Raw genomic sequence first — 22,699 nt, forward strand, 5'->3', positions numbered from 1 at the left:
TTCGCACTTCTGAGGTAATTATTAGCACGAGAATGAAAACAAGTACAAGGATGTTCACACCACTCTAAAGTTTGTTTTTCGAAATTCTTATTGTAAGTCAGTGGATACAAGGATTTTTTCCTTACTTTGAGAGTCATTTCCTTGAAATGCAAGGATTAAGATTTCCGCTTTGAAGAATTTTATACTCTCCAATGAAAGTTCCTCAGTTCAAGAATACCACCATTAAAAGTTTTACATTCCTTGTTTTAAGAATTATGACTTTGAATTCTCATTTTAAGGATATTGAATAAATATCTCAAATCCATGCATTTAGCAAGTATTCCTTCTATGTAGAAAGGTTCTTCCAACTAGATTTATGATAAATGCTTGCCAAAATTTCAGAACTATCTGTGGAATTGTGCTTGTCAAATTCCCAAGGAAATATAACCATAAATATAATTTGAAAACTTTTTTACATTAACTTTTCTTTTAAACAACAACAAACATATGAAACATATGTGTGAACTGCGGTTATGAGACGTATATGAGCACGATCCTTCGCAGTAAAGCACTATTTGAGCAATAGTAAAAATCAGACCTGAAAAAAAAAAAAAATTTTTTTCAGGTCTGATTTTCACTATTGCTCAAATAGTGCTTTACTGCGAAGGATCGTGCTCATATACGTCTCATAACCGCAGTTCACACATATGTTTCATATGTTTGTTGTTGTTTGATTTATCATCTACGGGTTTATATCGAATTAATTTGATGGCCTGCTCCCAGTTGGCTTGTTAGCTCAATTGGTAGAGCGCTGCACTAGTATCGCAGAGGTCAGTGGTTCGAATCCCGTACAGGCCTGAAATTTTTTTCAGGTCTGATTTTCACTATTGCTCAAATAGTGCTTTACTGCGAAGGATCGTGCTCATATACAACTTTTCTTTTAACACACTCAATATCTGCGTTTTATGAAACAAGACCACAGTTTTGAGTGTTCCTAGTTTAACCTAAATATAAAGCATTAGGAACATCCTTGTTGCATGTAATTCACAAAAATTTTTAATTGCAAATGACAATCAAAGTGGTTGTCAAAATAAATCAAATTTATAACTTCCAGAAGAATAAGCATGGAATATAAACTGCTACCATTTGTAATTTTTACTTACAATCATGTGATTATAGTACGAAAAATTACTGAACCAGAGAAAAGAATCTCAAACTAAATATAACCCACTAGTTGACAGAATTATAGTCACAAACCAGCAAGGATATTCATCCTTGTAAAGGATTGTTGTTGTCACTATCAACTTTTTTTTGTTTTAATCTTCAATATGATTTAAAAGAAAAGTTGCTGTATCAATTTCTTGAAGAACATTTCCTAGGTGTAAAGCACCTATGGCGTACATTTAGGTACAGGCAAATCTGTAACAAGATTTTTGACAAAGAGAAAGAGTAATCTTCAGTATGATTCAAAGGAAAGGGTACTATACCTATTCCTTGAGGAATTTGTGTTTGTCATGAAGCCGCTATATACTGTATTTTATTATCGGTAACTCTGCATGAAGATGTTTATTGAACGGTTAAAATTTCGGCATATTAAGTTAACATGTAGCTGTGCCATTTCTTAAAGAATTGGTGTTAGGTATAAAGCCATGTCCCTTTGCTGTACTTTTGATCTACAACAAATGAAGTGAGGTGTAACTTAAGTCTTGCTTCAAAATAAAACTTGCTGCTGTGCAGGTATCTTAAGTTCAAAATAATGTAAAACATTTTAAAGAAAGCACAATTTGGGTTGATTATGTCAGATTAAGAGTTGTTGTTGAGTTTGTAGTATGGCCTGGCTAACCTGTGTTACATGCACAAAATATTAACAGAAAGAACCACTTCCTGGAGTTAAGATCCTTGTCTCGAGGACATAGGGATGATGTATTATTTAACAATCTTTGAGGAGTAAGTGCTCTCTTTTGAGATCTTTACTTACTCATTTTGAAAAAAATAGGTCTTACTATGAGAAACTTCAGTCACCTAAAAGTAAGGACTCTGCTATCAGTTGTCACTCAGTTGTCAACTGCCAGCAGTTGTCACTCACTGTCAGTGCAAATTCCTTGTTTTGAGAACTGATAATTACACTCATTTTTAGTGATATCAATCGCCATCTTTAGAGCTTCCTGTTCCTCTTTCCAGGACGCATTTTTAAGAAAAAAAATCCTTAATTTAAGGTATCTAGAAACATAAAAACTTAACAGTGCACTAATAACATATGCATAAACAGTGTGAGTTACACCACTGAAGAAACAGCATATCGATTGATTGAACTTATGCTTGAGCTTCTTTCAATGCAGTTTCCACTAGTAAACCACTTTCTAACGTCGATACAGCTCCAGTAATACCAAACAAGCATCAAACAAGTCACTTTACGAGCAGTTGGCCGTGGGCGACACTTCAGTATCGGACTATCGGCTAGCCTGCGTCACAGACAATCTAAACCGCCCGTATATACAGGGGATTGTGTGACACATCCGGCTGCAATGCAGGCTAACTATCAGCGAGCTGCGACTCGAGTCGTTTCAACCCGCGGTTGAAATTACCAAAAGATCAGCGTTTTAAATGTAAAATTTATAATTAAATAAAGTTTCGAAACCGTTCTTCAAGGGGCTTTGGTGGCCTTACGGTAAGAAGCAGGTGGTTGATGACTCTCAGGGTCGTGATGTAGTTGGTTCAAATCTGCCATCCTTGAGTAAATTTTGCATTTTGCTTAGCTTGCTTTCTTTGTTTTCTTTTTTTCTTTTTCGGACACAATAATCGTTTTCCTGGAGATATACATTTAAAAATAGAAGTATTGACGCCATAAATGAAATACACGCTGCAAGATATAGAAGTGTATTCGGAGATTGGGCAAACTTCAATTAATTCACAAATGAAAAATGTATACTTTTTTACTCTTTCAAGATTATCATTGGCTTCTTTTTCACCCCAACACTATTCTTAGCAACAGAGGTCACTATTTCGTTTGTTTATCACTTTTCAAAAACTATCAAATGCATTCAAAAGCCTAAAATAGAAAAAAGTTTACAGGAATCGACCAATCGAGCGAGTGCCATTCATCGTATCATACCTACAACTCGCTCTTGTACATGCGCGCAATTCACGCGTGAAAAAAGAGGCTCCTACCATTCAGGGTCTTTGGCAGAAGCTTGGATCAAATCGAGAAATACTTCATATGTTGGCATGTGGTTACTCCTTTTCATGACATCAAGCATCTCATAAGCTCTGTAGTAACAAACCAAATCACTTCCTAAGAATTATATGTATTATAATAATAATAATAATAACAATAACAATAATAATAATAATAACAATAATATAGTTTGTTTCTGACCACTTGCAGCTTAAGGCGGAATTACTGGTAAAGTGTATACACAATACATATGAATATAATACAAACAATATATTTACTACACAGGCTGATACTTAATGGTAGCAAAATTTTACAACGCCCAGTTTTTACAAGCATACAGTGACAAGAAGATTTTCCTGATCGCAGACACATTTGCATTGTAATAATAATAGTTTAATATTTGTAGTGCACAAATTCCATTTACATATGATCAAATGCACAGTGCTGTGAAGTACTCGCTCATGAATACGGGGGTACAAGGGGTGGCCTGGGCGAATTTTACAGATAAACCGCTCGCATGCATCTGCGCAGCAGGCCAACAAGGACTGAATAGCGGCCTTTTCAAGCGCGTGTTCGTATTAAAGGTCAGGCCATATAATAGAGAGAGCCCTTTTCTTGACATCTTTCAGTGCGTTATCCAGGTACTTTGGCAAGTCAGCAAACACAGCTGATGCATACTCCAATATAGATCTTACAAACGCACAGTATATGGCAATGATGTCTACAGGAGGTACACCACTCTTATGCAGCTGCCTTAATGCAAAAAGTCTACAATTGGCCTTCTTCACCAACCAGTAAATGTGCACAGTCCACACAAGATCCTCTGAAACGTATGCTGAGGAACTTAAACGACAAAACTTGCTCTACAAGGGATCCGCCAACCATGATCGGCATGGGCACACAACTATTATAGTGACGAAAGTCAACTGCGAGAACTTATTAACCGCAAGAACAAATTAAACATTCCTACATTACTGTAGCACAACAGCAGTATTGAAATCCCATTTTACTTGGAATTTCAGCAGCTACTGATCAGCTGTTGGCCTCTCACAATTTGCTACAAATTTTTAAATTGGAATAATGTATTTCCATGATAAAAGCACCCAAACTCTAATAACCACCCTTTCTAAATAAGCACGCACCCACTAGACCATTGCATGCATGTCAAACAATCACCCCACCTCAAACAAGCACTCTTCTCGAATAAGGGTGTCCCTTCACTCCCACCTGCATCCTTCCTCACTTTCTTAAATAGTAGAGATACAAGGAAAACCTGTTTCTTTTGCTACTTTGAAAACTTTTGAAGCTTCAGCTCCCAGGGGCTTATTCAAGTAAATAAGGTAAAAAATCCCTGCATCAACTATTACTTTCAATAACAATACCTGATATATTGTCCTGCATGACACAATGTTCTGATGAGTTCAGTGTAGTCGTGACGATGATGCTGTCCACTTACTCTCTTGATGGTATCAAACGCCTTATGGGCAACCTGGTAAGATTACAAATTTCACTGAGAATTGCTCACACAATTCACATGTATCTGCATAAAACATTAAACAAAAAACAACAACAATGACAGTAACTGCTTAAACAGTACCTATTGTGCATACCTAACTACACAGACACATTTCATACACTTGGACGCTGAACAGTAAGATGGGTATAAACGATTCTTATGCGCACACAGCCAAAAAAAACATGTACAACATTTTTGTCCTTTGTTACCGTATTTACCCATGTATAATATGCACCCATGTATAATAAGCACCCTTGCTTTTAACCAAATTTATCAGAAAAGTTTTTCACAGCAAAAAGACAATGTAAATATTCATACAATTATTTATCAAGGCAACAAGAATAAGAAATTTACTATAATTATCATTAATACTAATATCTTTTGCTACTTAGTTATTCATGACAATATTGAACCCAAACTTTAGGACTTCAACCAAGACCTAGCTAATTTAACGATTCCGTGGCCCAATAAATATTACTAGTGAGCAACAATATGTCTGAGAAGTAATGAAGATTTTGTGTAAAATCATTGTATTTGTAGAATTTGACCTACTGCTATGCAATGTTTTGGCTGTAAAATCCAGTAAACAACAATACAACCACGATTAATTCCACTGCACACACTATACATGTTAAAAATTCACATGTTTTTCACTTAAAATGGCAAATCAAGAACTGCTTCAAGTAAAGCTTTTGTCCGGACCCGGCATCAAAAGTAGATTGATTTTGTTGGTTCTCTACTCTGCTCTGAGAGGTTTTTCTCAGGGTACTCCGGTTTTCCCCCCTCCTCAAAAACCATCATCATTTTAATTTATTTAATTTAGAGTTTATTTCCATTTGCACACGACCCCACAAGCCGTTCAGCTTTAAACATTATTGTGTCTAAATAAAGGTATTATTATTATTATCATTAGTGGTTTTAGTCTTTCCTCTACATTTTAGAGTAAAAACTTAATATGCACCTATAATTTTTCATTGAAAATAAGCCATTCAATTAAACAGTGCTTTCTGTAAGACCCAGCACCCACTGGTGCTTCAGTGGGCATTCTGTTGAGTCGCCGGGTATATTTCACTGCACTCAAGTCGCAGTCACCATGCTAAGTGGCAATCACGTCACTCTCTGGCAGGTGTTGTACCAAGGTAGCCACCTATTTCAAATATTTTTGAAAGCACTGTTAAAGCTTTAAATGTGTTACTTTCTTTGCTGTGTTTTTAACATATGCAAATTTGGAGGTGCAATGGAATCCAGGTATAATAGGCACTTCAATTTAGATGGTTATTTTTATAGAAATAAAATGCGTATTATACACGGATAAATATGTTATCCAGTGCTATAAATTTCCTTTGTGTTACATTGTTGTGTAAAACAAAGAACATTTAAATTTTCAATGACAAGAATCACCACAAGGAAAAAAGGTGCAAAAATTATTTAACATAGCCTAACTTAGCTTTACAGTAACACAAAGCTTTTTAACAGACCCACAGCAACATGTAATAAGTATATTTGATTATCATTCAATAGAAGAAAGAACTTAAAGCAGGTTGCTGCAGAAGCTGTTACCTGGGCAGCAATGTCAGGTTCTTCTAGGTGTTTACTACACATGGCAAGGATCTGTCTCACCAAATCCAGGTCAGGTCTGTTTGTTCTCTGCAGTTTCTCGACCATTTGCCAAGCAACATCTTAACAGGAAAAAAGTTTTAAAATTAGCAAATTCCTAGCAGAGGACCCAATGAAAACAGAGCAAGATTTTGGGTTTTTTAGGGTTTTTACACTTGATTCCAATTGGCCAACATTGTGTCATAGAAGCACTCCAAAATTCTTACGTAAATTGTTATTTGTCAGCTGGTCTGCAATTAAGTTGTAGGATGCCACAGGAACTTCCTCTACAAAAGGAAAAACAAACCTTAGCTTAGACAGTCTGGTAAAATGCATCTGATTCAATACAATGAAGAAGTGTGATACATGAAACATAGTAATGAAGGAGGTTAAGTTTCTAAAGGAAATTTGGTGCTGCATAAGATGGGAGGGGTGGGGGTATTACTGTACAATTTGGTTTCATCAACTGAGTTGATAATGTAAATTGGAAAGCAGGTTGGGGTAGGGGTAGGTATCCAGTCAAGTCGCCGAAGGTTCAACTCACCAACGCCAACTCACCAACGTATAAAACAGAGTAGAGACGTCAGCGAGTTGGTCCTCAATCCACTACGACTTATTAGAAGTTAAACATGTAGAAAAGTAAGCGACCATTAGTAAAAAAAAAGACATTCTTTTTCTTCCAACAAAATTTAGAAGGATGTCAACGCAAATAAAGCATAATAAACATCGCCAATTACTATAGCAGCTTCAGATGCAAATGAGTTAATTATTGTGACAACAACACCATAAAGATTCATTATGTCAATCGGTCAGATATTCTTCAGAAAACTTAGACTTTCAAGACAAGAGCTTTAGTAAAAACCAATTCTTTTTATTTCCGAAAAAGTTTATAAGTCTCAAGGCTAACAAAGCAAGACAAACATCACAAATTACCCTAACAGCTTCAGACACGAACGAGTCATTGTGGACAACAGCGCCGTAAAGCCTTATCATGACGATCGCTTAGATTTTTTTTAGAGAAAACTTAGCTTTCTAGACAAGATCTTTAGTAAAATGCAATTCTTTTTATGTTTAACAAAGTTTTTAAGGATTTCATGGCGAGCAAAGAAAGGTAAACATCACCAATGACTAGCCTCGGACGCAACCAAGCTAGTGTGACAACACCGTAGAGACTCGCCATGTCGATCAGTCAAGATCTTTTATGGAAAACTTAGCTTTTAAGTCGAAATATTTTTAAAAAGAACGATTCTTTTAATTTCTAACAAAGTTTTTAAGGATTTCAATGCGAATAAAATAAGATAAACATCGACAACGACTGTAACAGCTTCAGACGCGAACGAGTGGTAACCAGTCGAGTCACCCAAACGTGATCTCACTCGAAGTCATGTTGCCCAAAACTCATAGTCCTGTTGCCCGATATTTTGCCTCGCATCACCTTAACTTTTATCAAGTGCTTGACTTTAAGTAAAGTAACATCTTCAGTAAATCGTAAGGAATAAACACGTAAAATGTTATGGTTCGCCAAATGTTGCAAAATTCAACAACTTGCGTATTCATATTCCACAACTTATATTAATGCTCAACAAAATATATTTTTGTTTCACAGTTTACAGTTATATTCAACAATTTATATTGATGTTCAACGACACGCATTTTCTTTTCATATTTAACCAAAATTATTTTCATTCAACAATATTTATTCAACTTCAATAGCTATATTTATTTTACTCAACAAAATTAATTGTTCAACTTCAGTCCAAACTTTTTACCCAACAAAAATGATTATTCAACTTCTACCAAGCATAGTTATTTAATGACATACCTTCTATTATGACTAAGTGTTTGAAAGTTCCCGGACATTCAAAACATCGTCATTTAACAAAATTCCCCCCCCTCCCCACCCCCAAACTGCCCCCAACCATGAAACCCATTCCCTTCCAATACAAAGATTAATGGACTGGAACCCAATCATTCTATTTGCGCCAAAAATCAAAATGGCAGCCATAACACTGAACAAAGATTCATTCTTCAATTGCTTTGAGGATGTTATGAGCTTGTTAAATGTTTGTGATGAGGGAGAAGACAGTATTTACCGACCATTTATAGAGGGTGATCAATTGCTTAGAATCAGTGGCAAAATTTGTCAAAAACGTGTTACTGATTGTAAACAAGTGCAAAGGAGAGTTGACTGAGGTTGCTGGAAATTTAAGGGTTTTGTTCCTCAGTTGGTGCCGAAAATTGACAGAACTGGGGTTAAGGAATACTCCAAACTGTACTCACTTAGCAGTATATCTGGTACTTAATTTTGTCACTGAATTCATCTGGATATTTGAGGTACTCTCTAACTATCGCTGGTGTCAGCTCAACAGGTTTAAAGGTGAACACACTCTCAAATAAATGTGGGTGCTTTGACATCTCATCAAGAACACCAAGGGTAATGAATCCTTTCCTCAGCGTGACTGGCCCAGGGCTACCATAATTTCCAGCTGTTTACCCACACGGCCGACTACCTGCACCGGCCAATTATTGCATACAGTGAAAAAAAAAGGCAACAGATTACCTGCACTGGTGGATAACCTGCACATTAAAAGCAAAGAAAATTTGTACAAAAAGGCTCTAGAATTTACGTTTCATACTTGACAAAATATGAATTCGTGGCCCCATTTTGTGCGAGCAATCATTCAATGCCACATTGAATTGTCAACTTCTGGAAAAAAATCGATATCACTGCTTCTGCTGGGCTTAGCAAGTCCATTAAACGGGAAAATTCTCTTCAGCTCAAGCTAGTGCTACCTTGAAATTTATTACTGATGTGCCAGATGCCCTTGGACTATTTTTGTCACAATCAAGGTTTTCTTTACACACATGCCGATAAAAATTTGTACATTGCACAACTAATTGTGTGTGAAATAAACTCAAGTGGCCATCATGTTTTGGTGCCACTTTGTGGCACTCTTAACATTTGAGCACAACTCAATGGGGATAAAACGGAGCTCCTTGTCCTGACTGCTCAACATCCACTAGATTCAATCAAGATTGGAGCTGACATTATTAAAGCTAGTAAATCTGCCAAGAACATTGGTGTTTGGCTTGATGGTGTGCTTTCTATGGATGAACAAATAAATAACATCTGTAAAACTGCCTTTTTCCACATTTGTAACTTAGCTAAAACTAGAAAGTTCCTTTCGCACCGTCAGTGTGAAATACTTATTCATGCCTTTATTTCATTGATGCTGGAATATTGTAACGTTCTTCTATCTGGCCTACAGCAGTCACAAATTACTAGACTACAACATGTACAAAATTCAGTTGCCCGCCTGCTTACAGCCACCAGCAGATATGATCGTGTTACTCCTATACTTAGAAGCCTACATTGGCTGCCTGTGTCCGCCCGTAATGTATTAAATGGTGTGAGTCCTCTGTATCTTAGTGAACTGTTAAGACGGTACATTCCTAATAGAAATTTAAGATCTTCTAAGGAAACACTCTTAATGGTACCTAAATGCAATCTTAAACATACGAATATAGAGCGTTCGCTCATAGAGCTCCTACTCTGTGGAACGCCTTGCCGGATGATATTAGGCAAGTGGACCCTTTAACAACAATTTAGTCTAAACTTAAAACCCATTTATTTAAGCAGTTGTAGTTTTTGCTTTTATTCATTTTTCACTAGATGTTTAATTCACTTTAATTCTTGATTGATGATATTTTTCTATCACTATCATTGTAAAGCACCGCTGGATCTTTGAGCAGTGTTGCGCCATATAAGCTATGTATTGTGTTGTATCAATACAATAATACTCATTTGAGAGGTGGAAATGCTGGTAGGTGATAATTTTTTTCAATTCAACTACCAGTAGATTTCAAAATCTTCGAAGACATGTAACCAGCACCTCCCTAATACCAACAGTGACGCCTGTTTAACCCATTGACAAAATGGGTGTCGGCACGTGTAACACGTGCCAACAAAAAGTCAAAATTTTGGAGAAACCAAGAAGGCAAACACAATGTGCAGTAAATTTTTAAAAATCAGCTTTTCCAAAAAACAAGCTCCAGTGGAAGAGGACTAATTAAAGAACTTATTTCCAGCAAAAAAAGCGATAGGTGTATATTACGTTTTAACTCAAAAATCAAGATGAAAGATAAAAATCACTAATTATTTTCGCATGTGTGAAAATGGGCATGTGGATCATACTTCAAAAGGGAATATGCAAATTTGTCCATGAGTGAAAAGATCTCGAGTTCCATGGAATCTATCAATAGGAAGCAAGACTAAAATGGCCAAGAAATATTGCAGGACGTCAGATTTATTCAAGACAGCTTTTTATTTGCTCTTATAAGCAAAAAACATAAGAATTTCTTATGAGTACAAAGCCCACGCGGTAAAATCCATCATGCTTAGATCGTTGTTTACTTGCCTTCATGGCCAGAAATTGTGCAGCATCATGTTGAAAATTCTGAAAAAACTTCAATTTGAGGAAAAATCTTCTATTAAACTATACTTTTTGAACACATTGTTGCTCAAACATAATATTTACCGGGCCCTCAAATCGTCAAATTGTCGCCAGGCCCTGCTTGAAGTCCGAAAGCTCGGTTTTTCACTTTACATCCATAATTCGCATCACTTTAGAGAATCGAAGTGTTGTTGACTCGAGAGCTTATTCTGTCACCTTTAAGACCTGGATAGCCATTCCTTTCCAAGCAGAGTATTCTATAGCATTGTTACTTTACTTTCTTAATTCCACAAGGTCTAACTCGATCGCAAATGAATGAAAAATCCGACCTGAAAATTTTGAGGGTCGGCCGCTCGGACGCCATATTTTCAAATTTGATCATTTAGTGAAGACACAGAGTAATGCCCCTCTAGTACCCCCTAAAGTCGACAAAATAAATGCGCAAACAACGGCTTCTGATTGGCTTATTGATTTCCAAACTATAGAGGAAGGTTGGGAACAAAACTATACTTAGTAGGGAAGGTAGGGGGAAAGTGTTCTCGCGCGAGGAGATTGCAAGGTTACGGGCGGTTCAGGTTTCAATGTGTTGAGGCAAAATCAACAGATTACCCACAGGTACACAGCCAGAAATTACAGTAACACTAGAATTGTCAGCTAAACAAAATCCTGGTCAATTTACATTTTCAGCTCAGTTAATAAACTCAAATCCTAATGGATTGGGCTCTATCCATTGAGCCAACTCCCGGATAGCTCAAGGGATAGAGCGCTGGACTGATGCGAGGGAGGTTGAAGGTTCGAGCCCCAGCCGGACCAACACTCAAGGTCTTAAAATAATTGAGAAGAATATGCTGCCTTTCTATAACATCAAGAAATGGTTTAGTTATTCTAGTCTTCTCAGATAGGGACAAATAAATGGAGGTCCCGTCTCCTGGAGGGTTAGGAGACGTTAATTTCCCACGCATGAGATTACTGTGTCGTGGATGTCTTCCCCTGGGGTGGGATGGGTTGGTTGTTGTCTTGCATTTCATACATGAGCCTCTGGCATGGGCAATATGGGTAACCATGCCCCACATAAAAGACATTAAACTTTGATTACTATTACTATTACTTACTATAATGAAACAAAGTACCACATAGGAAACATTGAGTGACAAGTGGAAGCAATTCCACCCCTTACAAGTTCTCACTGTTGCACAAATACATACCTTCAGCTTCCTCTGTTTGAACAGTGGGTAGCTCTTCTAAATCATTCCCTTGACTGAAAAATTAATGATCAAGAAACATCAGGAAACATTTCTCAAATATGTGAAGCACTTATTGTGCATCAGATTTCAGAGAACTTTAACGCTACAGCAACACATTGAATTCTCCTCCTAAAATTGTAAAGGCCTAAATGACAGTATTTTTCATGTTGTAGACACAGAGAATGTTCTCCTTTTACAAGACACTATTCCCCAGCTACAATGTGATTCTAATCAGTACAAACCTGCTTGTGATTGCCACCTGTGGCACCCATTGGACCTGCAAAACAATTAGAAAAAAGCAACTTCCTTGGATCTTTTCTATGATAGTCTAACCTCAACAAGAGAACAATGCAATGTAAAATAGTAAGGTAAAGTCACACTTGAGCCAAATGGCTCATCCAGTCCAAGCTTATCCCAGCATCTTAACCCTTTACAAGCAAATATCAGTTGGCATATTCACCATACTGTTCTCTGTACAATTCAAAGAATGCTGGCAAGGAGAATTTGTTAAAAAATCAAGAGCTTTTTAAATGGGTGATCATTTCCCTAATTCCTATGACCTTACCCCATTAACTCCCAGAAGTGATTAACCTGTAATTTCTCCCTAGAATATCCATACATGATCCAGCAAACGGGTAATGAGAATACTCAAACTTATCAGTTAGAAGTTGTTACCTTGATTGAACACCAAATTCTCATAACCAATTTACAAGGAAATGTGAGGCTGCCAGAGGGGAGAATTGATTATCAGATCTTGGTAGTTTAAGTCATTCTTAGGGGTCAAAGGATGGAGCATGGAAGCATGGACCATCAAGGAGTACCCATTATTTCCTCTCCCCCCCCCCCCCGATAGGATCCAGATCCACCCCAAGCTTACCCTCCACAGTTTACATTCCTGGGTTGGAAAGAGGCACTGTGAACAAAGAGTGCTTTGCCCCAGAACTAAACCCAATGACCCTGACAGGATCATTGAGACAACAGAATTCATTCCATTAATCAAACCCTGACTCCCTCTGCAATAAAACATGAATAAGTCACAAAGAAATAAGTTGTACCTCTTGAAGCTGATTATAATCCATGTGCTTGTATTTACATTTTGGTTTCTTGCATTTTCCAGTGTTCAGTTGCTCAAAACAGTAACCTTTAGGATAAGGTTTCCTTGTTCCTGATTTTGCAAGATTTGGCTGTGGCAACCCGTCAGGGCTTGTTGTCACCAAAACCTTTCGTCCATGCAATGTTTCTTCACCATGGAAAGGACTTTTCCTCTTACTTGATGTTTGTGAATCTGAATCTGAATCTGGCATTGATGGAGAGTGGGTTGGTCTTAAAACAGCTAGTCTTGCTTTCTCTACTTCAGTTATTGATCTGTTACTGGCATTGTTCTGATTATCACCTAGCACAGCATTGTGTTGATATGAAGCTTCGGCAGCATGAGGGGTAGACTCACTCTTTAATACTTCTCTTGTCCTTGCAACTGGACGAAATTGACTTGTCATCCCATCACTTAAACTCAGCTGCTCATTTGTGCTGCGCGAATTATCCTTCATTCGTTCAAACCACCTGGGTGACAGCCTATCTGACGCCCTTTTCGGCTGAAGTCGTGATTCACACATGGAGTTTTCAGACACTCTGTTATGATTGGCATCTTGGCCACTGTTGTGAGATCTCTTGGACTGATGTCGCTGAGGTAATTTGCCACTTTCTTGAGAAGCGCGAGAGGCGTGTTGCACTGGAGGACCATGGCTGTTATACTCTGGCACATTTTCACCTGGAACTGGTGGGGGATTTACCAACATTTCAACAGTTTTTGCTATATTATCTTTCATGGCTGCATCTAGTTGGGCTTGAGCTTGCCAAATGGGTTGTAGAACAGGAGACATTAGCTCTGTCCCTGGGAGAGGGAGGAGTCCATCCCCAGTATTGAACAAAGGTATACCTGGCACCCCAAGCACTGGTTGAACTGGTCCACTCACACCAACACTCCTCTCTCTTCTTGGGCCCAGCCTGGATCGGCATCCACCTCTTCTTGAAAAACTGTCTCCAGCTTTCCTTACACCCGTTACACCCCTTCCTGCTGAAGGCCTCTTGGTCCTTCTGCCATCCTTTTTGCAAGTAGATGACCAGTTAGTTCTGTGTCGTGATCTAGGCGAAACTTGTTCGTGTTGGGACCTTTCTTTGTCAGCCTCTTTATTCTTATCTTGCTCTTGAGTTTCATCAGTCTGTAGTTCTTCTTTAGTTTTCACTGGGCTACTTGAACTTCCTTGTGACTGTTTCTGTTTCGTGCCATTTGTTGGCAGTCTTCGATCTCTTGATTCACTTCCAGCTCTTTTTACAGAACCCCTAGAAAAAAACAATTCAGAAAAAATGATTTTCACCATTGCATTTTCATATACATGTGTACATACTGAGATTTTCTCACTTGTGGTACTCTAAATACAATAATATTCATTTCAGAAGTGGAAATACAGGTAGGTGAGAATTTTTTTCTATTCAACTATACAATACAAAACAATACCATGTTCTTTATTTCAAGAGGGTAAATACATGATTAACCCAGTAAAGAGTTTTCTAAGACATGGCCCTCTGTAAACCCACCCATCCCACCCAGGGGAGGACATCCATCACACAGTTGTCTCGTGTGGTCCTACCCCAACCCTGCAGGAGATGGGGCCTCCATTTATTCGTCCCTATCCGAGACGACTGGAGTATCTAACCATTTCTTGATGTTATAGAAAGGCAGCAAATTCCTCTCAATTATTTTAAGACTCCGAGTGTTGGTCCAGCCAAGGTTCAAACCCTCAACCTCCCACACAACAGTCCAGCGCTCTATCCATTGAGCTAATCAGGAGACGGGCAACTATCCGTAGATTTCAAAATTGTCACATAACCCGCACATCCCTGCTACCTGCAGTGGCACGTGTTTAAGGCAAAATCAACAGATTACCCATGGGTAAAAAGCCAGAAATTACGGTACCCACTCATCAGTTGGTATCAGAAATCTTGCTGATCCAATTTCCAATACTACCAACTCATACCTAGATACCATATGGGCAAACTTTCCATGAAGTACAGGTATTCTACATATAAGTGATAATTTACTGTAACTGATGTAGAAGTTCTCGTATTCTCCTTGACACCATTTATCATTGTTGTACTTGATCAAGACAAATATATGAGTTATTGAGCAAGTATGAGGTTAAGATGGCTACATATTGGTCACCCTCTCTTTTTGTGTTTTGAGAGGCCAATAAGCTTTCCAGGTGTTCTCCCAAACATCCCGCATGGCTTTATCACGTTAATGAGCCAGGAAATACATGCTCCATTGCTTAACTAGGGTTTCTTCAAGTTTTAGAACACGAGGATGTTAAATGTATTTCATAGTAAACAGCATACAATCAATCAATATTGTGCCCTCTTTTTGGCTTCTGTTGATACTAAAGTAGCTTGTGAAACTGATCTTTGTAACTTTATGATAAACCATTTCTGCCACCAGACATCAGAGAATGGGGATGTGGGAGTGTTTCAAATGTGCAGCTTGGCTCACAACACATTTATGGAGCCCAGGTATATTAACTTAGTTAAAACAAGATAAATTGCATATAAAGTACCTTGTTCTGATTCCATCACTGTTCACTCCCAGGTCATCTTCTTCATCAAATAAGGAATCATCAGGATGCAGTGATATTTCATCATCTTCTTCTTCCTCCTCAGCATTGTCTTGCTTATGTGGTACATCACTATAATCCATATAAGGGTGGAATGTTGCCTCATCATTATGGGGGTAATTATGAGTCTTTGGGGAATCTTGGTGCATTTCATCTTCATTATCTTCAAGCAAGATGTCCTCATCATAACAACTGTCAACTTCATCATCGTCATTATTATTGAGTAAGCCATCAAAATCCATCTCTGAACTTTGCTTGGAGCTGTAAAAATCATGCATAAAACAAAGTTACCACTGACTTCCCTGCGGGGTGCAAAAATCAACTTAGTACAAAAAAAAAGAAGTTATGTATTAATTAAATTCTTGTAATAGGTGTACAGACTGTATCTAGCATAAAGTGCATTAAATCAGGTTTTTAAATTTTCTTTTTTTCTAATAATAATAATAATAATGTTTATTCCTTATATTGCACAGGCTAACATGCAATAAAAGATATGATCGAATGTGCATTACAACATTCAAAATCTTACAGCAATGGGGCTAATCCTAATGATGATAGTAATAATAATAATTTACAATTTTCCGGAAAAACAAAGGTAAAATATGAATTAATAAAAGAACTAATAGAAAGCTAAATTAAAAAATGTGTCTTTAGTAAAACTTTAAAAGTATCCAATGATTGACACTGTCTAATTTCCAGAGGTAGTCAGTTCCATACTTTGGGCGCAGCATGTTTGAACGAAGGTGTTATTGATTAGGAGTATGCCCCGGTGGGATCTCAACTGATACAGCGAACTCACTTTGATTTTTATCAAGTCTGAGAGATATTGCGGTGCGATGCCGTAGATACATATTATATAGGATGCATTGGCTTAGTTGATACGAAATACAGTATCAATACAGAGTATGAAGAAAACCAAAGGACACCCTTCCTATGGCCTAAAATCCTTGCAACCTGAACACATACCTGAAGGATGCCACACTGTATGGATGCTTGGCTGACAAAGTTTTATTTTCCATTGGTGACAGTGACCCTGGTAATGCTTTGATGGGAACTGTCAACTTTTTAAGCGGTGGTCTGGGTTTTACCGCACACAATGGATGGCCAGACAAAGCGCTTGATTTTGTTTTAGTGCTCAAGGTGCTAACAGCTGATTCATGTGTGCTACTCGCCACAATTTCTGCCCCATTAAGAACATTATCTGCTAAAGAATAAAGCAATCAATTTTTACTTCTTTGCCCTTGCTCGAGTCAAATTAATACCTGGATCAGTTCTTTCAGTAAATACCCTATACTAGCCATTCCCCTAAGGCCATTCTATTGTATTACAAAGCCTTAGGTCTCGGAGCAGGCAGTGTGCACACTCTGATTACTTTGCATCATGGTCATAACACAAAAATTGAGTCATTTGCATCTTGACACAGGAGTGAACATCTTTGGTGGCAGCGAGATGCGGTGTGAATATACATGGATTATGATGGGGATTCACTGTCTGTTGCTATTCCTTCAAAAGTTAAAATGTTTGACGGGCCTGCACAACTCCTGTCATTCCTCCGTGACGAATTCGTTCTTAAGAGGCAACTGACGTTACTTAGAAAGATTCAAAACTGCAATCTGCCTAAGAATCTCGACACAAATGGCCACAGTTACACTCACAACCGATGGCGGGATGAATAATTTTAAAGTCAGTAATCATATTCCTTGACACGAGTTATTTAACTGTGAATTGACCCTTGACATGCAAATGAATATTAGAGAGAGAGAGAGAGAGAGAGACCTTGCAATATACAAACTTTTTCCACCGATCATAAATATGGGATTTGTAAAAGGAGAAGCCCTCCACATCCTAAAGAATAAACGAATTTGTCGCGCTCCATGTCTAGTAAAAATGTACAGAGTTTCAAAATACCCTTCAAAGGCTGCACTCTAAGGAAAATTGAATGGAGCCCAGTGCTCTGAAACTGTGAAATCCAGGGTGCCCAGCATATGCTTTGTACGAAAAAAATTAAAAATTTCCGAGTTGCCCAAGAGCAAAAGTAAGGCACCAGGGGCCACCGGGCACTGTTAAAGCACAGCGTTGCCTTTGAGAATAGAGGAAACCTATAGGAGGGTTTGGAGAGATGTGTCTCTGGAGTTATTACTTCAGGAGAGAAGTATACTCTGAAACAAAGAAAATAGTGCACGCACTAAAGACTATATTGCCTTTTGTAACACAATCTCATCTGGCTTTGCCAAACCTCAATAACATACAGATGGAAAATTATCACACCTCAAAACTGACCCTTACTATCACATCGCAAAGGAAAGTCATCAAAAGATATCCTAATAAGAGCTAACCTTTGAGAGTAGAAGATTTAAAAGCCCTCGCACATGGTGGGAGACGCAAAGGCCTATCAACAACTTTCAACAGTCAACTGCCTTTTGCTTTCCGGCTTTCCGATGTGTCGCCTCACACAAGATAGAGGTTTTCATGGATCAAGTGACTCTTCATTGGTCTAATTTCATTGGTCTAATTAAACCGTCCTTCATTCAGTGATCAAGATAGAATATTTACCCCACAACACTCGCTATTATTTAATTTTCCTTCACTTAGGAAAGTAGATTTACAACACAACTGATAAATGCCCTTGCAGTAGTAACGCTATGTAACGCAACACACTAAGCACAACAATGGGCCTTTTCACTCCACAAAAGGGTCTCAAACATCACTTAAAATGCATAGAACATTTGTACCATTGGAGCACGTTTGGTCAGAGCTGTTGAACAAGGTTCAAGTGGCCATACAAATCTTTGAAAGGCTTCGAACTACGACGTACAACGAATTTGATCTGCTCGAAAACCGGTCTCAAATTACATGCTAAAATACAGTGCTTGCGTTTGTCCTCAGGAACGATATAATACGTGACAAATACGCACGAAAAATACTTCTACACGTTCAGAATATATCAAATTATATTTACCTACAGTGAAAGGATAAAGAAATGGCCTAACTTTTACGGAATATTCAGTCAATCTCTAACCATTTCAACCGCTTTTACCGCCATATTGAAAATAACGCTACCACAATGCAATGCGATTGGAGTGCGCACACCGCCTAGTCTCAGAGGTAGTCGAATTGTTCTCACTGAACGCATGTGGAGTGTGCGGTTCCACAGAAATCGTGCTTATTTTCTGTGCAACTGTCCCTGGTGCTTTCTACTCCACCAGAGAGCTTCTAAAATACAATACTCACTTGAATAATTGCTTCAATGAATTGTAATCGGAAACCATCTACGCCTCACTGCAGACATAACGCCGCTGAGCTACAGAATACTCTAAAGAGTTTTCACAAGACAGAGATTCCCAATATTGCTACACCAAGCATTTAAAGTTACTCATTTTCCGCTTTAAGGGCAATCTCAAGAGTCAGTACATGACAGAAGCTAAAAATACAGCGCATGGAACAAAGCGTTCGCAGCAATCGAGACCATAGTAACTATATGTGTAATGTCCATATCATCCAGTTAAAATCTTGACAAATTTTCTCCGTTAGTTCGAAACCTCTGCAGTTTCCTCCAACGCACTTGTTGTTTTTAGATATTTCAGATGCAGATGTCTGTGTCTTACCTGAGTCAATGGCATTTGGAGAGCTGCTGGCAGAGACCTCATCATTCACAGCATCGTGGTCTAGATCATGAGATGCATTTGTAGCAGTGTCCGTGGAAGTCCTCTTCATTCGTTCCTGCTTTTCGCGCATAATTTCATCCAGAGACTTAACTGTAACGTTATCCAGCTCAGTAGATTCTGCTGTAAATGGAAACCCGGTGCATAAGAAATTGTTGGCAGAAATTCTAGATATAACACACGACTATTTACAACTCAAAATTTTACCGGTTTTGCGGTTGATTACAATCTTTCGAGTCTGACGCGCAGTAACAGGCGGTTTAAAGCGAGATGAGTTACTATCTTCATTCGGCACAGTTACAACCAGGTCTGTGCTCTGAAGGCTACCTTCTTTCCTGGTTCCAAGAGAACGAAGGCCTTTCTTCTTTCCACGACGGGCATTTCCCTCGACCTTCATATCTAGTTCACAGCTATGAAAACGTTCCGAACGCAGAAACCATGTGACAACATGCGCCGGAGTCTCCAATTTAGCGCGAACGATGTTCTCCTTATATGGATATTCCTGGCACTTGAATCTTCACGAAGAGTTCCGAAAACGTCACGAACACGAAGAAAACACGTCTACTGAGAATGAAAAACGAGTGTGTGTTTCGCGAATGATTTGTTTAGTATGAGCTGGTAAGTGAGATTTCCCGTATTCTTGTGTATTTAATATGTCAATACTGGAGGTAACTCTTGCCAATTCTGTTTATAAGCCACGGGAAGTCGATCTTCAAAGGCATCCAATCCTTGCCTCCGACTATCAGTCATACAACATGCATCATTGTTGAATTCTTGATTTAAATGTTGCCATTGAATCAACGGCATGTACATGTGTTTTTCACTGTGTGAAAAGATGTTTACTTCGCTTTTACAACAATAGGAATCCCTTCAAGAAGGCAAAGCCATCAGCAAAGCAGACCGTAAGTACAAATTATTTTTGAATTTTTATCTTCGCCCACAACTCTTAAATAAGGAGAAACCTCTCGAAGTCTTGCTGTAATGCTTTAATAGGTTTACTCCTAAAACAGTTAAAACTATACTAGGAGTATAGTTCTTCCAGCATTCCATGCACAGGGGGCTAATACGCAGGAAAACAGACCAAGAGAGAGGACTTTTTGAAAAATTCAAGTAAACACGATAGGTCAGGTTCTCTATATAAAGTTAAGTTTCAGCACGTGACAGGTGTTAAGAGTATTAATCAGTGTCAAAAACAACGTTATATCCTAGAAAACCGTAACTGATTTGTTTATAAGCTAGCCGTATCTGAACCTGGGAACCCAGATTGGAGGTGTCGTTCACACCTTGGTTTGAAATAATTACCGTCCGGGTTGTTCAAAGGTGGGTTAAGGTAACCCAGGGTTTAAGTGTGAAATCTGATTTCAGATCTGAAAGCCGTAAAATAAAATCCAGTGGAATTCTTGTTGTCTACAATTTGATGATTGGATGCTCTAAAAAATATAGGGAATATTATCCTACAAATGATTTTTAAACAAAGGAGTAAAGAACCCCAGATTAAAAAAAATTAACTTTGGGTTTTTACTAATCAGCCTTTGAACAATAAGGCCCTGGTTTTTACTGCTCATGGAGGAACCTGGAACAAGTTCTGACTGAAAGGGCCTCTTGGCCCCAGTACAGATTTTACCCATCTACTTAATAGGCCTGTTGCAGTTAGAGATCACGTGCTTAGATGCCACATAGCAATGCCATACTGGTGAGCAAGCACTCCAGTGATCTCAGACAGTATGGAGGTCACAGAGGTCTGCATTCAAACAAAGAATAGAGCGGATAACAGGTCAAAAGGTATCCCAATTCGAGAAATCCAGTAAGATGTAATCAACAGCTTCCCCGGAGTGTATCAGCAGCAAAATCACACCAAAATTCATTTTTCGCTGATACACTCCTAGGAAGCTGATGATTAAAACTTACAAGATTTCTCAAATTGAGATACTGTTTAACTTGTTATCTGCTGTATTCTTTGTTTGAACGCAGACCTCTGTGATCTCTATTTTGTCTGAGATCACTGGAGTGCTTGCTCTCCAGTATGGCATTGCTATGCGGTATCTAAGCACGTGATCTCTAACTGCAAAAGGCCTATTGCTTGTGAATACCTTGGATTACAATAATACCTATAGTACCAGCAATTAAACAAGGTGTAACTCTTCAAAGGTTGATTGGAGCACATGAAGGTACCTGGGCCTGACTGTTCAACACACAAATACCATAATGATTCAATTTGGCATCCCAGTTCCTATAAGCCCCTCTCTGATGTAAATGTCCTCCTCAAGCTTGTTTTTTTGTTTTTTTGTTTTTTTTTTTTTCATTAGCTCCTCTATTGCATAAGCACCCTCATTTTAATAAGCAACCCTGTTCTATTTCAGCATTAGCACTGCTAGAGTACCTTCCCTACCAATAAAATGATATCGATCAGAATATTTGTTACTTTTTCCATTTCTACCTTAGTTTGTTCCTTTTTTGATAAATATCAAAGATTCATTTTACACTTTCTGCTGTTTAACAAAAACAAAATAAGCATCCTGTCCCCTAATAAGTGCCCTGCTTTACCCCTTTAACTCCCAGAAATTATTAACATGTAACTTCTCCCTATAATATCCATACATTATCCAGCAAACAGGTAATGAGAATACTCAAACTTATCAGGTAGAAGTTGTTACTTTGATTGAACACCAAATTCTCATAACCAATTTACAAGGAAATCATAGTAGCTAGAGGGGAGAATTCATAATCAGATCTAGGAAGTGAAAGGTTTATAAATGAGCACCATCCTCAGCAGATACTAGACATGGGTGCTAAATTGAATCATTATTATAGTAAGCCAACCCAGGGTTAAAGTAAATTTTTTCTTCAGTCTTCTACACTGTACCCTGGCAGGGAATTATCTTATTTGTTTCTCATTTCCCCTGGTTCTTGCCATATTGTTAAAATAACCCAAAGTATCATTAACCTTGATAAATATAATGGGACATAAAAACCACAGACAAACTTGGGAATTTCACAAAGGTTTCCTGATAGAATAAAACTCAATTTCAAATTTAACTCATTTTGATTCTGACGTGTAACTGATAAGTGTACCCATATTTGAGTTATCAGTAATCAATTTCCACATTTTTATGTGAGTATGAGGAATTTTGTTTTTTTCAAATTAGGTCCCTATTGGAGGCCAGTTATCCAAACATAGGTTATATTAATTTTTAAACAGCCAAAATAATAGGTTTGTTTCCAACTTGAACAAGATTATCAATATGAAGTGTTCTTACATTGGGAGGATTCTTGCTTTTTAATGATAATTTAAGGCCTGAAGCAGTTTACGCAAACAGAGATTTATTAATTTCATTTTCAAAAATTCAATGTACCTAATCCAAAGTGAAATTCTGACTTTGTTTACGATCAAAACACAAAGAAACATTT

The 22,699-nt window shown here is 38.0% G+C and overlaps 2 protein-coding genes across 3 annotated transcripts in view; one reads left to right on the top strand and one right to left on the bottom strand.

The window, feature by feature from the left end:
- The window catches only part of LOC111340108 (uncharacterized), a 30,233-nt gene extending 10,510 nt beyond the window's left edge, over positions 1–19,723 (bottom strand). The window contains exons 1-11 of one of the 2 annotated variants that reach the window (XM_022946893.2): positions 19,499–19,723; positions 19,235–19,414; positions 16,596–16,830; positions 15,573–15,890; positions 13,020–14,304; positions 12,207–12,241; positions 11,926–11,978; positions 6,494–6,553; positions 6,231–6,349; positions 4,537–4,643; positions 3,148–3,246 (exon numbers count right to left, since the gene is read on the bottom strand). In XM_022946893.2, the coding sequence (XP_022802628.1) occupies positions 3,148–3,246; positions 4,537–4,643; positions 6,231–6,349; positions 6,494–6,553; positions 11,926–11,978; positions 12,207–12,241; positions 13,020–14,304; positions 15,573–15,890; positions 16,596–16,830; positions 19,235–19,414; positions 19,499–19,688 (2,681 nt within the window). In that variant the 5' untranslated portion in view covers positions 19,689–19,723. Of the gene's footprint in view, positions 1–3,147; positions 3,247–4,536; positions 4,644–6,230; positions 6,350–6,493; positions 6,554–11,925; positions 11,979–12,206; positions 12,242–13,019; positions 14,305–15,572; positions 15,891–16,595; positions 16,834–19,234; positions 19,415–19,498 lie in introns of both variants that reach the window. The other variant, XM_022946892.2, reaches the window with a different exon arrangement.
- A 49-nt stretch (positions 19,724–19,772) lies between these two features.
- LOC111340109 (bridging integrator 3) overlaps positions 19,773–22,699 on the top strand; it is an 11,629-nt gene continuing 8,702 nt past the window's right edge. The window contains exons 1-2 of the mRNA XM_022946896.2: positions 19,773–19,909; positions 20,154–20,193. Coding sequence (XP_022802631.1) covers positions 19,902–19,909; positions 20,154–20,193 — 48 coding nt within the window. The 5' untranslated portion in view covers positions 19,773–19,901. The remainder of the gene's footprint in view (positions 19,910–20,153; positions 20,194–22,699) is intronic.

This window comes from Stylophora pistillata, chromosome 1 (genome assembly GCF_964205215.1).
Source record: "Stylophora pistillata chromosome 1, jaStyPist1.2, whole genome shotgun sequence".
Lineage (NCBI taxonomy): Eukaryota > Metazoa > Cnidaria > Anthozoa > Scleractinia > Pocilloporidae > Stylophora > Stylophora pistillata.